The sequence below is a fragment of the Trachurus trachurus genome (assembly GCF_905171665.1).
Source record: "Trachurus trachurus genome assembly, chromosome: 13".
NCBI lineage: Eukaryota > Metazoa > Chordata > Actinopteri > Carangiformes > Carangidae > Trachurus > Trachurus trachurus.
The window spans coordinates 31,030,120-31,048,099 of NC_139892.1; the positions used below are offsets into that span (position 1 = coordinate 31,030,120).

The 17,980-nt window shown below is 40.6% G+C and overlaps 1 protein-coding gene across 1 annotated transcript; it reads right to left on the bottom strand.

Annotated features, from left to right (window-relative positions):
- Window positions 1-464: 464 nt before the first annotated feature.
- LOC310996337 (uncharacterized protein) lies at window positions 465-13,137 on the bottom strand (the record flags this gene model as incomplete). Its single annotated transcript, XM_083985712.1, has 18 exons — window positions 465-1,378; window positions 1,459-1,582; window positions 1,676-1,903; window positions 2,687-2,962; window positions 3,217-3,420; window positions 3,658-3,927; window positions 4,163-4,249; window positions 4,386-4,680; window positions 4,946-5,182; window positions 8,150-9,080; window positions 9,158-9,281; window positions 9,363-9,590; window positions 9,931-10,206; window positions 10,310-10,516; window positions 11,033-11,302; window positions 12,061-12,147; window positions 12,320-12,614; window positions 12,893-13,137. 18 exons carry the CDS (start codon window positions 13,135-13,137, stop codon window positions 465-467), a joined length of 5,298 nt encoding a protein of 1,765 aa, XP_083841838.1.
- Between the last annotated feature and the right edge of the window lie 4,843 nt (window positions 13,138-17,980).

A 17,980-nucleotide genomic window follows, 5' to 3' on the forward strand; every position in this document is an offset into this window, starting at 1 on the left:
CAGCAAGCCGATCAGAGCCAAGCCAATTGAAGGTGATTTTAACCCGCGTCGCTTGCCAAGTCGTTTGACACGGGTCGGTGCGACTTTCCCACTGCCACCAAAAGCCGATTGACAGGTTTTTTGGCCAGTGGGAAAGGGGTATTTGTGTTTCATTCTGGTCTGCTCTACTCATACAAACTCAACCTTGGGAGGACATGATGATGGACAATTGGGTCAACAATATAAAATATTGGGTATGATGAGGTCCCCTAACATAAGGAAATATTCATTTTAAACCAAACCATGACTGTTCCTTAAAGTCTCTTTTTTTCATAAACCAAACTACTAGAGCAGCATTGACACATTGTGAAAGTTGCAGTTATTTATTTTACTATTGGAGTTATTTTTAACACTTTATGAAAGCATATCTCCAGTGCACTCCTTTGGGTCATGTCAGAGATCCTCTCTGGACATGCAACCTGATTTTATGACTTTGTGGTGCCTCGACCCATGATAGCTTTCTTGGTGTTTCTCTCTGGTCTCAGCAGGATTATGTAACATTTGGGACCAAACAGTGCTACCAAGAGGCCAAAACTGGAGGCCAGGATGGCAAATACCTCCACTGCATCTGCATATTTTCCTGGAGAGCTGACGTAAGCAGGGACAAAGGCCACCCACACAGCACAAAAAATCAACATGCTAAAAGTGATGAATTTGGCCTCATTGAAGTTGTCTGGAAGATTCCTTGCCAGAAATGCTAACAAGAAGCTAAGGATAGCCAGTAAACCAATATAACCGAGTAACACTCCAAAGCCAATTGTGGAGCCAACCACACACTCATAGACTATCTTGTCATTGTGGTATTGGGTGTTTTTATGAGGAGCTGGTGATGCAGAGACAAGCCAGGCAGTACAGATCGTGGCTTGAACAGAAGTAAGAATCAGAACTGTCCCTCTCTGCTGCACAGCACCAAACCACTTAAGTCTGGCCTCTCCTCCTGGTTTGGAGGCCTTGAACACAGCCAGAACCACCATGGTTTTTACCAGGATACACGAGACACAAAGAACAAAGCTGATTCCAAACGCTGCATGTCTCAGCTGACATGTCCACAGTCGGGGGTGGCCAATAAACAGTAGTGAACAAAGGAAACATAGTTTAAGTGAGAACAACAGCTGGAAACTGAGTTCAGAATTGTTGGCACGAACTATAGGTGTTTTACGATGATAGATGAAAATGACCAGGACGACAGCACAGATCAATGTGCCCAGTAATGAGGTGGCTGTCAAGCAGATCCCCAGAGGCTCATGGTAGGAGAGGAAGTCTACTGTTTTAGGAACACAATGGTCACGCTGGGGACTGGACCAGAAATCCTCAGGACAAATAGTGCACTCCATGGAGTCTAATGGAAAATATCAAAAGAGATGAGATATGTGTTGATTATGTGTTTCCAAACAGGAATGTAAAAAAATGAATACTCACTAGTCTTATTGCTGATCTTTCCCTCAGAACACGGGATGCAGTCAAAACAGCACTCAGGTTCCCCCTTCTTTCTGGCCATGCGGGTACCTGGAGGACAGTTCTCACTGCACACTGACTGAGGAGGCTGTTGGAAGAAAAATTCATACATGTTATTCCATCCTGCTATATAGCATTACCAATGATCCAAAAAATAATAGTCAGAAAAATTTGAGGTAACCTGTTTGGATTCAAAGTTCCAGAATATTTTTTCCTCATCAAGTGTGAGCACTTCACCTTTGGAGGCTGATTTTTTAACCTCTCCCACAGTCTGAATTTCAGTTCTTCCGTCAGGGAGCCAGAGCCAGTTCATGATGTCATATATTGGTAAGACATCACCATTCTCATCAAATGATACTTGATCACCGAATGGTGTGGTGAAGTTGACCTTTTCCAAGTAATATACAAGCTGTGACACCAATGAGGAAAATGAGGAAAAACTATATCTGTTGTTATTGACTGCTGCAAACACAGCATAATCTCAGATTCATAGTCAAACTATATATTCCACCTCTGAACATGACATTTTTCAAATTTATACCAAAGCATTTTGTTTAACCCTCCTCCAGTGTCCGGGTCAAATCTGACTGTTTAAACATAAAATAATCATAAATATTGTGTTTTTAATCAGATTGCCTGAAGCCCTCATGGTATCCTCCATACTAGGCATTTGAAAATACAAAATTGTTTATCACTACTTTCATTGAATTTTCTTGCCTATGTTTGCAAGGCACACTCCAATCTGATCATACAATGCCACTCATGGATAAATATAAACACACACACACATAACTGTTAAGTTGATATTCAGAGCATTTGGTCCCTGTTTTGAATTTGTTTGGTTGTTAATTTAGGAATATATATATCGGTGTCTGTTTTTTCTACATTCATTGCAGTTACTCATGTCATCTACTGGTCTTAGAAATTCTTCCACAGCACAGAACATTTCAATCAGACTGGTGAAATTTGACCATGAACACTGAAATAATGGGCGAGCAACAAACACTGGAGGAGGGTTAAAGTATTCTCTGACCTGATACTATAGCCACTACTATCAACCACCATTAGGAAAAAAATACTTCAGCTGTATCTAGCATTTCACCATTGATAATCTTATATGTTCTACGATGCAAAAAAGAAAAAGCATAGAATTTGGTCAAATAAAGAGGTGGAATGTCATCTGATATCTCACCTGCCATGGCTCCAGTCTTTGCAAATTAGCACAGCTGTTGCCACTGAAAGGCCCTCTCCCTGGCTCACACTGCAGCATGTTATCAAGAGCATATGCCAGGGCGTACACAGCCTTATACACATTGTACTCTGGCCTGAGATTTAAAATGTCCAAGAACTCAGTCGCCACACTCTCTAGATCTTCCTGTCCAGTGCATAATGCTCCTCCAGCTTCCGTCCAGCCTACTGGAGGTGGTGCAAATCTACACTGAAAAGTATATTCCCAAAACTGATTTACCTGAAACAAATTAAAAATTGTGTTATAAACAATGACTCGAAACATCATGTAAATACATCTATTTTTGCATTGGAGCTCTTTTTGGTGTTGCAGACTTTTTTCATCTTCATTTTATGGTTTTTGGTCCAGCACCCCCCCACGTGGATGTGCATGCTTTTTTTCACTTCTATAAACAATGACTCTAGCATAATTCTCTATAATTGCCTTATTACTGTTATTAAACACCTAATTGGATTTCAAGGTTACACTTTCACCATGTCATTTCCATAGTTGATGTGATGTAGGTCAGGACGTGTTTGTAGCAGGAATTCCCTGAGTCCTGATATTTCTCCTCGACGGATGGCAATACCCAGTGTTCCACCCAGGTACGGCATGAGGCGAGGAGTCTGGAGCATAGCAGATGATGACCAGGCTTCACTGGCCATCCACTGCAGGCCTGTCACATTCTGCCTCACCACCTGTACAATGCATTTTATCAAATATGTAAATTCATACGACAATACCTATTTTTTACAGCTCGTGTCATTCACAGGTGCAATGTATTGTCCACAGAGTGTGAGGAAAGTGATATTATCATAACTGAAAAACAAGTCTGTGTGACTTTTCCAATTATTATTTTGTTTAGGTCAAACATTATTGCACATGATTGAAAAAATGTACATTTTGCAATAATCAAGCTGAATTTCAAACCCAACCTCTTCCACAAGGTTAATAATGTGACCCTCATGGGCAAAGACAATGACCACACGAGCTGTAGATTTCCTCATCACATCCACAATCCTCCTTAGTTCAGCTGGATTATCGCTTGTGGGCAAAACCTCTAAGTAAGCCAGACATCCTCCACCAGAGGGACCCAGGTCGGATTGGAAAGATCGGGCAGCGTGGACTCCATAATCATTATCACTAATTAGCAGACCTGCCCAAGTCCAGCCAAAGTGTTTCAGAATCTGAATCATAGCACGCACCTAAAAATACACACAGAGAGGGGGGGGGGTTAGTGCACAGGCTAGAATAAGGTTCCACTGGCAATACAGGCTTGACTATAGAGCATGTTTAAGTATGGCCTTTTAGTGTTTTTATATGATACCCCACTGACTCCATCAGTGAGACAACAATGTTACTGATGATGAACAATAAAGTAAATTCATAATTCTGACACCAATTTTTCTGTTAGATATTTTAACTTCTTTCTATTTTTACCTGGAAAGCATCACTTGGGATCGTCCTAAAAAAGGATGGAAACTTTTGACGGTCACTCAGGCAGGAACATGTGGCAAAATAACTCACCTGCAAAAAACACAAACTATACATCCAAACCTGTTCAGTGCCTTCATTTTTCAGCTTTTTAAAAAAAAATCTTGACTGCTTCATATTTACAATTGACTTTCATTTTCAGAGTAGATTGTAAGGCAGAAAAACTTACCGTAGGCACTCTGTACAAGCCTAAGACTGTAGATATTGCAATAGAACGTGTAGAAGAATCTTCACCCACAATCCCGAGGACAGGAGGGGTTCCTTCACAGGTCTCATATAGTGTAACTCTCTCCTCTTGACCACTGACTAATGACAATGCTGCACGGAACCCAATTCCTAGTTTGTTGCAATTGTCATACACACTGTATCCCAGAGTCAAATTAGGTAGCAGCTCGGGGTTTCTGTTGATCTCATCAATAGCAAAAAGCATGGTCTGGGCCTGTTTGAATCCTAGAACATCAAAACTAACACATAGAATATCATTGTTTAGGACTCCACCGCCATTTTTTTGGAAAAACACAACATAATAAAGAAGCAGTATAAATAAACACATGTTGTACAACTACTGACTTTGCAACAGTAAAAACTAATTAAAATTTAAAATAGATAACTGGGCAAAAAGAGAGAATGTAGTCAAAACACCATATCTACACATTGTATTTTTTTTTTTTTTTTTAGCAATTTAGTCATAAAGTATCAAGTGTTTGGAGTGTCCCCGAACAGACTCACCCATGGCAGGTAGGCTGCTCTGGCTCTGAGGTGTAAGACAGTTCAGGATAGGTAGAAAAGAAGTTCATTTCAAACAGGCCTCCTAGAACCATATCTCCAGCCTTGTGCATCCCATTTAGCTGAAACTGTCCCTGTAAGTGACAAGAAGAGGAATATACAGGGGAGGACAAAGCAGAGAAGGAGTAGGAATATATCAACATCAGCAAGTAGGTGTCCAAAAATGTCATCATGGCTTTCCTTTGGTTTCAGATGTTTCTGAGCCCAGTCATTAAGTGTCATCACTATGTCACCCCATTTTATTGACTTGCAGTAGGCTATTGTTTAATCTTTTAAACCACCCATCAGGGCAGAAAATGATGTAGGGGCAGGGCTGGAAACGCCCTTGTTTTGAGATGAGAAAAAGGATGAGAAAAAGTATGCAAACTGTTTGCCATAAAAAAACAAGCGGAGTGGAATAGAAATGTTATGTTGTACTAACAAATAGGCCTGGGCAATAAACCGAAAATTTACCAATACTGAAATTTACGACAATAACCAACGTCATTTTGCCCATGTCGGTATATTTCGTGTTTTTTATAAAGACCCCATCCCCACTTAAGAGGAACTGAAGGACACACACACACCCCAGAACAATAAGAAAACACCTTGCTGAAATGTTGGAAAAAACTTGCAGCGTCGGTCGCCACCATCACGTGACATTGTCAACAGACCAGCGTGAAGAGAGTATATTATAAACAGAAACTGACATGTGGTGTTAAATTTATGGGCTGAAATAACCACCACGTTGACTTTCTTTATTGATAAACAGAGCGCCGTCCAGTGGATCGAGGCACTTGAAGGAGTTTACAAAGTGGCGGTATTATTACTGTGCCTCTGCTCCGACCCCATTATGAAATAGCGGCAGCAATAATTAAAGCAGAAGTGAGTGATATATTTGTGTTAATATAAGTCTTAAATAGTTATATCTTCCGACAGCAATCACTTACATAGAGTGTTTGGACTGAAACACGGGTCTCTCAGTCCCTCTGCTCTGCTCTGAGCCGAGGAGAAAACATTTATCGTATCCTACAGTTTTTATCCAATGAGGAGAGAGAACGGCATGCAGGGCTGTGTGTGCAGCCAAGGAACGCCGTGAATGTGGTGACGTAGCGACGAGGACTGTTATGGTGCGTTCAAGGAAACTCGTATTTTTCCGACCGTGAAGTGGTACCAGTTCGATCTGGTACGAGTTCACCGGTCGGAAGTTACGAGTGGCCGTTATAGTGACTTTCACCGGTAAAACAGGTCGGAAAAACACGAGTGGGTTGCCTGGAACGCTACAAAGTCGTAAGTTGTGACTTGAAGCTGTAATTTACGATTTCAAAAGCCTGCCTGGAACGCAGCATTAGCGAAAACGACCGGATCACTCACTTCTGCTTTAAGGAGCAGCGTGCCGCCACAACTAAATGTATATCGCGGAAACATTCAAAAGTTGAAGCGGCTGCTGCGGCAGCTGAGGTAGTCGAGTAGGCTAGATCTGATTGAGGAGGAAGAGCAGCTTGTTCCAAAAAGAAATAATTTATATGTTTTATGTTCAATAAATCTTAACAACTAAAAGTACTTAATTTTCTTCATTTATTTCCAGACAGTGTAGATTTACAGTCCTGTAAAGTGGCACTTCTGTAAATACAGCAGTTATAAATAATTGCAATAAACAGGTCCAGGGGAGTCATACTATCTTTTTTTATGTTAAAGTAACTTAAAAAAAAAAAAAAAAAAAAAACACTGTAGTGAATACTTGATAATTAGGGCTCGAGCATCGACTCATGGCCCTGCCGCCACTTGGCTAGACTTGTCACGGCTCAACTCTGTCTTTTTTGCTTTTTCACTAGCTCCTAGTACCTGGTACCTGGTAGCTACTTTTTGGTAACGCCTCAGCCTGAGTTCCAAGTGAGCAGAGGTGATACTAAAACATGACGTCAACCAGAGCGTCATTACTGGAAGAGTCGCGAGCGCAATATCCGACACGAGAATCAAACCCGCTAATTTTAAAAACACACCGGCAGCAGTGCCCACTGATCTGTACTGAGACTGTTGTTATTATTTCATATGAGTTATCATACGCAGATGTACAAAAAAAGTCTCTTGGCATCATAACCTCAACCCAACAGGAAGTTTGCCATTTTGATCAACTGCCAAGTTCCCTCTGAGGCTTTTGTTGTCGACTTCCATCCGTTATCAGCTATTTCAAAATGGCCTCAAAATCATGTCGTATAGGTGCAGTTCATGTGAGTTATGTTATTGCTGAGTAAGAACGACTTTGCTGTATACCGACAGTCCTTTAGACTCTCTGTACAACTGGATAGTGTCAAAGCTACCTAACTTTGTCCCTGTGCCCAAAACGACAGCAATAGGCTTTATGCACAACTCCACTACTTCCTGAATTTAAACCAGCTCCTTTATTTCCTGTCTTACATTATTGGACAAACTGATTAATCCAGGTGTGTCTGACCATTGTGACTAGTCAGACACACCTGAATTAATCAGTTTGTCCAATAATGTAAGACAGGAAATAAAGGAGCTTGTTTAAGTTCAGGAAGTAGTGGAGTTGTGCATAAAGCCCATTAAAAGTCTCATTGACAAACACTCACTTGCCTGAACACCACTACATTTTGATACTGTAATTCACCACAAACAGGTACTCAGCAATCTGGAATTATTAATAGATTGTGAAAGCAGCATTGTTTGAAAAAAGGAAATAAAATAAAAAAAGACAGGTTTTCCTATTGGGTTTATGTGTTGATTAGAGGCATGGCACTCTGTCAGTGATTTTTATGTCAAAGCATGAGTCGTCTGTTAGCTGCATCTTAATCAAAACTACTTTATTTCGTATTTTTGTTGTAAAAATAAGTCTCACTGATGCTGCCAATTGAAATGTATAAAGAGTTACTGCTATGACTCCCACTGCAGTTTGTAATATCTGGTGAATATAGTCCGTTCTGAGTATCAGTAACATTGTTAGGCAAATTTATATTGTATTAGTGAGGGATGGAAAGATGCATACTTAAGACAAATATAATGCAAGTATAGTATAAGGATTATATATTCCCCATTACTACCAATTCATTTTTGGGTAAATTATTAAAATGTTTAAACATAGAGAGAAACATAGCAATGATACAACAATAAAATGTGCAATTATTAAAATTCATGCTTTATTAACACCTCTTTATTGAAGCTAGTTTTGTCACAGATTTTTCACGCCCCATGATAGCTTTCTTTGTATTTTTTTCTGGTTTCAAAAGAATTATGTAACATTTGGGTCCAAACAGCGCCACCAAGAGGCCAAAACTGGAAGCCAGGATGGCAAATACCTCCACTGCATCTGCATATTTGCCTGGAGAGTTGACGTAAGCAGGGACAAAGGCCACCCACACAGCACAAAAGATCAACATGCTGAAAGTGATGAATTTGGCCTCATTGAAGTTGTCTGGAAGATTCCTTGCCAGAAATGCTAACAGGAAGCTGAGGACAGCCAGGAAGCCGATGTAACCAAGTAAGACTGCAAAACCAATTGTGGACCCAAATACACACTCATAAACTATCTTGTCTTTGTGGTATTGTGTGTTTTTATGCAGAGCTGTTGAGGAAGAGACAAGCCAGGCAGTACAGATAACTGCCTGAATGCAAGTGAGAGCAAAAACTGTTCCTCGCTGCTGCACAGCACCAAACCACTTCAGACTGGATCCACCTCCTGGCTTAGAGGCCTTGAACACAGCCAGAACCACCATAGTTTTAACCAGGATGCACGAGACACAGAGAACAAAGCTGATGCCAAATGCTGCATGTCTCAGCTGACATGTCCACAGTCTGGGTCGACCAATGAACAGCAGTGAACACAGGAAACATAGTTTTAGTGAGACCAAGAGCAGGAAACTGAGTTCAGAATTGTTGGCACGCACCATGGGTGTGCTGCGATGATAGATGAAGATGCCCAGGACGATAGAACAGATCAATGTGCCCAACAACGAAGTTGTTGTCAAGCAGATTCCCAGAGGCTCATGGTAGGAGAGGAACTCTGTTTTCTTAGGAACACAGTGGTCACGCTGAGGACTGGACCAGAAATACTCTGGACAACTGGTGCACTTCATGGAGTCTAAAATATAGAAGATGGTGAAATACATACTTCCTGTAGCTCTACTTAAAATAAAGCACTTTAAAAATAACACCAACCAGTCTTATTGCTGATCTTTCCGTCAGAACAAGGGATGCAGTCAAAACAACATTCAGGTTCCCCCTTCTTTCTGGCCATGCGAGTACCTGGAGGACAGCTCTCACTGCACACTGACCGAGGAGGCTATAGTGGGTAAAATACGATCAAATATAGTTAAAATCTACAGTTTATAAAAAGCAAGGTGTCTCAAAAAGCTATATTAACCTCTTTGGATTCAAAGTTCCAGTAGATTTTATCCTCATGAAATGTGAGCTCTTCACCCTTGAAGGCTGATTTCTTAACCTCTCCCACATTTTGAACTTTAATTCTTCCATCGGGGAGCCACTGCCAGTTCATGACATCATATATTGGTAAGGCATCACCATTCTCATCAAATGACACTTCATCACCAAATGATGTTGTAAAGTTCACATTTTGCAAGTAATGTACAAGCTACAAATGGATGATAGAACAAACAGTATTGTATTTAGAAAATAGATATGAAGTGTGAAAAACAAAGGATAAACATTTATAATTAAACGTTTTATGTTTTACTGTGACAACCTGCAATCCAAAATGTTTTATTCAACTGTTTTAAGATGATAAATAGGTCATCAATATCCTGCTATATCAGTATTGAATCTAATTAATCTGAAAATAATTAAATTAATAGCTAGACTATAGGATCTGTGTCATTTGTTTTTATTCATCTTATATACTGACAAAACTATACCTCATGGTCTATTAGCCATTTTCAAAACATGAACAGATGGTATGTAAATTGATCTCTCACCTGCCAGGGCTCCAATGTTTGCAAAGTAGCACAGCTGTTCCCACTGAAAGGCCCTCTCCCTGGTTCACACTGCAGTATGTTATCAAGAGCATATGCCAGGGCGTACACAGCCTTATACACATTGTACTCTCCCCTGAGGTTAGAAAGATCCAAGAACTCAGTCTCAACACTCTTTAGATCTTCCTGTCCAGTGCATAATGCTCCTCCAGCTTCTACCCAGTCTAATGGAGCTGGTGCAAATTTACACTGAAATGTGTACTCCCAAAATCGACTTACCTAAAATATATTAAAAGCCCCAAATTAACGGACATTCTAGTAAGTTGCATATTTATAACAAATAGTTATCCATTAAATAATTCATATTTAAGTAAACACTTACCATACTATTTCCATAGCTGCTGTTATAATTTTGCTCAGGACGTATTTGAAGCAGAAATTCCCTGAGTCCCGATATTTCTCCTCGACGGATGGAAATGCCCAGTGTTCCGCTCAGGTACGGCATGAGGTGAGGGGTCTGCAGCACAGTAGCTGATGACCAAGCTTCACTGGCAATCCACTGCCGGCCTGTCACATCCTGCTGCAACACCTATTACATTATGTAAAATGCATTATTCAGACTTCTGTCAAAGAAGCACGGCGTGTCTTCTGGAAATTATGGTCCTCAATGATTTCACTGTCTAACTTTTTTCACTTATCGAAGCACTAATGTTAGGATGTTGAGAAAGTTATGAAATAGTAAGTGGAACACATTCAATTTAAGATGGCTTCTAAATATTGCATGTTAGTAAAAGAAGCAGCACGATTTATTTCATGCATCAAGGGTGGTTCGAGCTCCGTCAAAATACAAAACAGTGAGGATTACATCTTGCACCTTATGTTTGTAGCATAATTATTGGAATACTTTCAGGTTAGATTGGCCCTTTCATGTTTGTAGACTAATAAAATCCCACAAAATTATATAAATACTTGAGGAAACAACATTTTTGAGAGGTTGAAATGTCTGATGCACTCTATACAGGGGACAATTTCACCTGAATCTGAAGCTTGGGATATTTCATCTTAAAATCAACATCTCTAAAGTACAACAATTTTGAATTCAAACCTCTTCCATGAGTTGAATCATGTGGATCTCATGCGCAAATACGATCACCACACGAGCTGTCGATGTCTTTATCAAATGTACAATCCTTTTGAGTTCAGTTGGGTCACTGTCCCAGGGCAGCACCTCTAGGTAGGCCAGACAGCCTCCACCATACTCAGCCAGGTCAGACTGCAAGGACTGGGCAACATGGAGTCCATAATCATCATCACTGACCAGCAGACCAACCCAAGTCCAGCCAAAGTGTTTTAGAATTTGAATCATAGCACGCACCTATGGTGGATATGTCAAAGAGAAAAAATGTAAAGACAGATTACAGATAACTGTACAAAAAACAGGCTATATTGAACTGGATTAATAAATTAAAACCTGAACATAGATTCTCAGGACAATTTCCCTTCCTTCTGCATTTTTTTCCTATGAACTGTTCAATTAGTTTAGGTCTGATTTTGCATTTCCATTTCATGTTTGACTTTAAGCTGTCTGGCTCACCTGAAATATCATCTGTTGACATATGACATGGACAATTGAAGGGAGCAGTCAGGTTGAGAACCAAATTTGAGGATGTCTTTCTTAATGCAACATATGTCACCGTTAGACATTTTAAAAGTAAAACTTCAGTAAGTTTGTTACATCCCATTGCTAATTTGCATTGTTTTAACTTGTTTTACCAGAGCAAAGCCCAAAGTATTTTGGAAATCTTCTGAACATGGACATTTTTTTTGCATAAATCCAGATATTATTGGTCAAACAATATAAAGAAGTTTTAAAATCAAACGATGAATTACTTGGTGATGTATATCCCTGTTGAAATATAGGTTAGTAAATTAATACAAATTCAAACAATGTTCATACAATGACTTTCTCATTGCAATTTGTATGAACTGCAGTACTCATATGGGTTTCAGAAAGTTAAATTGACTCATTTGGAGTTCTATTATGGGTATTTTTCATGATCTTTGCTGAGCTGTTTATGAAACAAATTTTGAAAAAAATATCTGGAAGTTCTTCATTTTGCAATCGAGTTTCACCTGAAAGGCATCACTTGGAATTGTTCTAAAGAAGGATGGAAATCTTTGCCGATTGCTCAAGCAGGAACATGTGGCAAAATAACTCACCTATAAAGACAATACAGAACACACATCACTCATTTCATCTTAGTCAGACCCAGTCAGTCAAAATATTTTCATATTAGCCTACCAAATCATATCACTTATATCAAGATGAAATCAATTAAATACCATACATCAGGAATCCAAAAAAATTAAAGATAGGAAATGGTAAACTTACAATGGGTATTTTGTATAAACCTAGCACATTAGACATGGCGATTGAGAATGTTGAATAGTGATCACCCACAATGCCCACAACTGGTGGGGTCCCTAAACAGTTGTCCTGAAGCAGAAACTGCTCCTCTTGACCACTAGCCAGTGCTAGGGCACCACTGAATCCAATAATAAGTGCACCACAGTTATCATAAAGACTGTATCCCAGAGTCACATTAGGTAGCAGATTGGAGTTGTTGTTGATCTCGTCAATAGCAAAGGCCATGGTGGTGGCATGCCTGAACCCCAGAGTGTCAAAGCTAAAACACAAAATATTACTTTAAAGTAAGAAAAAGTATAGTACCAGTGAGAAACATAGCCTATACACAAATGGATCAATATTGCATGCATCAGATGTTATTTTCTACATAATTTATACAGCTCTGTTTTAGTATTTTTATATATATTTTATGAATTATTACAGTATAACAGAATGTTACATTACTTATACTTACTCAAAATGTATTCCTCACCCTGAATAATATGAAAAGGGATAACTGGCACATGCTAATATCTGTTGCACATACTTGAGACTTACCCTTTGCAGCTGGGCTGTTGTGGCTCTGAAGTAAATGTCCACTCAGGGAAGACAGAGGTGTAGTGGACCTCGAACAGCCCACCCAGAACCACCTCACCTGGCTTGTGCATTTCATTAAGGTGAAACTGTCTGCGTAGTTTACAAGATGAGGGAAGAGCAGAAGACACAGAGCATGAAAAAAGAGAGAAAAATAATAAGACAAGGTAGATACACAAAAACAAATGTAAGTCAGTAAATCCCCCCATAACTTCCCTCCTCCCTTTACACCTCTTTGAAGTCATCTAGGCCTGTTGATTTTATATGCAAGGCTGTCACCCCTGTTCATGTCATTCATTTTTCATAAGACCAATCAGGGCACGCACCATGGGGGCAGGGCACAACCCAACTCAACTTAAAAGCATCTGAATTATATGTTGGCCTACGAATAATATACTAATTACGTTCCAAAAATCCATTCAGCTCGCTTAGATAATCTTTGTATCGGTTCAGTAACCCTAAAAGGTTTTTTGTTTGTTTCCTTGGTAAAGGAGGTGCAGGGTTCAGTGCCAGTGCAGCAGGGGGTCAGTTGTTTAGATGCCAGGCCACCGGCGGCATTGTCGTCAAGAAATAAAACAGTGCAAATGGTGTGTTACTTGTGTTGCTCGAAGTGCAGTAATGTGTCGAAAGTGTTGGCTCGTTTACAAAGTGAAGAACATGCATGGGTCCTGCAGATCTGTTGTGAATCACAATAAAATTAAAGGGACAGAGGTACACCGCAACATAGTGACAGAAATCATGGTAACTCACACTCACACACACGTGTCTGTGTGCGCGCTCGCTGTCGAGGAGAAGCAGCAGAGTTGGAATAAATAAGAAATAATTATAAATAAATAAATCTGTGGATGTAGCCTACGTTGCTCTGTTGAACTCCCTGACAAATAAAAAAATGTAGACTAAACAAAAATAAATAAAAATATATATTTAAAAGCATTTGTTAGAATGTACATTTTGTATTCATGTTGGTTTTATTTAAACCTTTTTTTTTCAGCAAAAGTAAGACTGGATGCTATGAAAATGTCAAATGGTGTAACCACAAAAGATCTAATGATAGGTTACACGTTAAAGCTGTACAGAAAAGAAAATTGAATTTGATTCCACTCTGGGTCATAAAATTAGTGTAATAACTCATCTATCAGACAATGTAGGTCAAACTTTGTGCAAAATTCTATTTTTGATTAAATCCGGGATGAAAGTGTGGTATTTCTCTTTCGCATTGGATAACGCAGGCGCATGGATTATACGTCAGGCGACGAAAAAGACGTTTGCGGAGGTGGTCTGTCCGACCAGACGAGGCTGAACGGGTGAATTTACCACACTGACGTTCTGAGCGGACCAATCACAGTCCCCGCGGTTCGCGCCGCGATGCGTCCACGCAACGCGTAGTCAGGAATTTTGGAGGTGCACACCCAAGGCTGGGAAATGCCCATTGGTCCGACCTCCCATTGGTTCGACCTCCCGTTACTCCGACAAAATACCCACTGGTCCGACCTCCCATTGGTTCGACCTCCCGTTACTCCGACAAAATCAACCACATTGCCGGACCAATAGGAGGTCGAACCAATGGGTGGTCCCGTTAGTTCGAACTGTCATCGCTACTTTCTGACAAGCTCTTCCATTGATAGGAGCATGCAGCTTTCTCTCTCTCAGAAACACACAGAAACGCACATCACACACACACGCGCGCGGCCCAGAAAGGAGCCATGTCAGATCGTGCACAACCATCATAAATGCTGTGTAAACTGATAATCAAAGCCCCCCCTCCCAGAGTACAGAGTAAAAGAAATACACTTTTTATTTATCTCCCCCCCTCAGCTCGAGCGTGGCTGAACCTGGCCGGCTTGAGCTCACTCCACGGGCGCGAGCCTGCTGCAGCCACCGCTCCTGCTGACAGCAGACTGAGAGAAAAAAAAGTACATTTTTCTTTGGTTAGATTCAGGCAATGAAGAAAGGAGTTGGTTAAGTTTAGTAAAAACACCAGGTAGAGGCTAGACAGGCTGGAAGCATAATGAGCGTTATATGTTATTAATATGAAGTGCTTGTTTTGCAGTTAATTATGCACATGATCCGTTTGATCCCAGAAAGGAAAAAAGGATCAATGCGCAGCCTCCATTTCCTCTCTGATTGCGTCCATCTGTCTGTTCTGTTGGAGTGGGAGAGAGAGAGAGAGAGAGAGAACCCAATCCACCTGTCTGTATATCTGTCTGTAATGTAAGTTTGATTTGTTATGAGTGTCAAGGTTTAATTACGGACACTAATGAGCGCGCAGCAGTGCGTAAAAGTCGTGCATAATGACAGCTCCTCGTTGGTGAAACACAATAAACTGCATCTCTTCTTCCACTTGTGTCTTATTGACTGGTGGAGCCTATATGAATAATTATATAAATGCATAGTGAACGGTAAGAATGGAGAGTTGGACTAATACTAATAACTAGTCCAGTTCGAACTAATGAGGACCTTCCATTAGTTCGAACTCTCATTACTCGGATTGTCGGACCAATGGGAGTTTAAACCAATGGGAGGTCGAACTAATGGGTAGTCGGACTAATGGGAGGTCGGACCAGTGCCATGGACCCATCAGGCTACGGCGTAGGGTCCGCATAGGGGTCCGCGTTGACGCCGTAGCTACGCAGTTGCCGCGACGCAGAAGCATAAACCAGGCTTGAGACACACACACCGAGCTCAGTCTCGCCCTAAGCTTTGAATATCCCGCCCGCTAGATAACGACCAATCAAATTCGTTTTCCTTACTCGGGTAAACTCGTGTGTCAACTCGTAACAACTCGGTGCGACAAACAGGACAAACGGCCATTTCTGTACACCATTATTTATCCACCTACAAAAAATATACGTTTCTTCTGAAAACATTTAGCCATATAGACTAGCTGTAGGCTCTTTTAAATTTAAAGCTATAGTGCGTAACTTCTATCGCCCCCTAAAGGATTTCTGCGTTATTACAACAATACGGCCGGCACCTCAATACGGCGTATGGCCCGGTGTAACCTTCTTTTTACAGTCTATTGTGTAACTCGCCCCTCCCCTCCCCACTGCTACCGTTTGTCACTCTCTTCTCCAACAGACCTTCTGCCGAACTGGAAGGCTTTTTCTTTTTAGTAGGATCCACTTCTGAACCTCTTGGTCGCTTCTTCGGGTTGTCCGCCTCCATGTTGCTTCCAGCAGCGCTCTCCTCCCGCCTCCCTTCTCGTTATCAGGTAAAACCGATGCTGCGTTCCAGGCAGGCTTTTGAAACCGTAAGATACGGCTTCAAGTCACGACTTAGTAGCGTTCCAGGCAACCCGTAACTCGTGTTTTTCCGACCTGTTACCCGTTAAGGTGCACTATAACGGCCACTCGTAATTTCCGACCCGTGAACTCGTGCCAGATCGAACTCTACGACTTCACAGGTCAGAAAAACACAAGTTACAGGTTGCCTGGAACGCACCATTATTTCCTGTCCGCCAGCGCGGGAATGTCGCCAACGTCAAAAAGAACAAATACTGAAAAATACCGCGAGGTGTTAGAGGAGCCAAACGGCTTAATCAGTGTTTTATCATCTCCTCTTGTAGTGGCTTGGGTGAAACCGATATATACAGACACGTAGAAGTTACGCACTATAGCTTTAAATTTTAATGCATTTTGGACATCAGCCTATCCTAAAAACACTGCTTTTCTCCTAAATAATGTTTAAAAAATTCAAATTTGTCAAGAAACATAGTGTTGCACGTTTTATACAGTAAAATTCATCCCACATTTGAGCCCAGATTAATTTTCCTGTGTAGCCTAGCCTACAGTTTTCTTCTTTTTTTTTTTTTAATGAAATACTGGTTAGTTTAGGCCTACACACCACTTGCATCACGTCATTGACCCAGAGCTGTGTCCAGGAGCCTGCAGTCTCATAACACTCACCACAGAGCAGGATGATTTTACGATGGTCTGCGATGTTATTAGCGCCGTTGTGCTTGCTACTCTGTAATGATTTATGTGATGGTATGCGATAAAATGACACATATTACCTCCCTAAATATTTTTTAATATTGTGTAATCACAAATTTTAATAATAAAACTACTTTAAAGAGTGCAGTAGCCTACACAAAAATCCTACTCAGTTGTGATGGGGACATGTTCCACTTATGTATGGAACTCATTGCTGAGCACAACCTGGAAATGCCCATTGATGTGTTTGCAATTACTGACCTGTATCTTAGACTTTGCCTTCAGGAGTGACTTAACAAAAAAAAGTATTGTCAGGTGACTCATGAAACAAAACTACAAAGAAGAGTAACATAAGTCAAATTAAAATGTTTGCCATTGTTGGCACTTCACTACTGTGATGCTATTATGTCATATGGTATTATGCTTAGCAAATGAACATAACAAGACATGTATTGTCATTTTACTGCAACCTGTTCAACTATTTCAACACTGTGTGATGTTTTACAGATGGACACATGTCACTGAAATTCATATTTTATGTTGTATATAGATTATATACACATACTGTCTTGACTGAGTTAGATTATGTCCATTACCCACACATGGAGGCCAACACGTTGTTCATGTCAGAGCTAAAGTCTGGGTAGTTATCATAATGGACTGACAGCTCAGCCACATGCCACTTGTCTTCTTTGTAAACCTTGAATCTAAGTGAACTCAACTATGATGTTCTTCCCTAAGAATAGATCAGAACCTGTGCAGAACTGAGGAACAAATACAGATGCTGCATATCAGTGTTCCTTACAGTAAGTATGCAGTGAGGTACTTTTGAATGTCCTTCAGGTGGACATTCATTGCCTCTGGGAAGGTGAGGGACTTCAAAACCTTTCTCACAGTTGGTTGCAGTGTTTCCTACTGTGCTGAGTTCTTGAAGGCTGTGCTTAGCCATGCTGAGTATTTTTTGCCCATTGCTCAATCACATACGCAGGCTTTTGGACAAGCGTTTTTTGGGCAAGTTCTTGGAGGATTTCATTGACAATGCTGGCTGTTGTTATCTGTGAGGGACCAAGTCAGTCGGCAATGAGGACAACAGATAGTAACTTTAAAAAAAGGGGGGGGG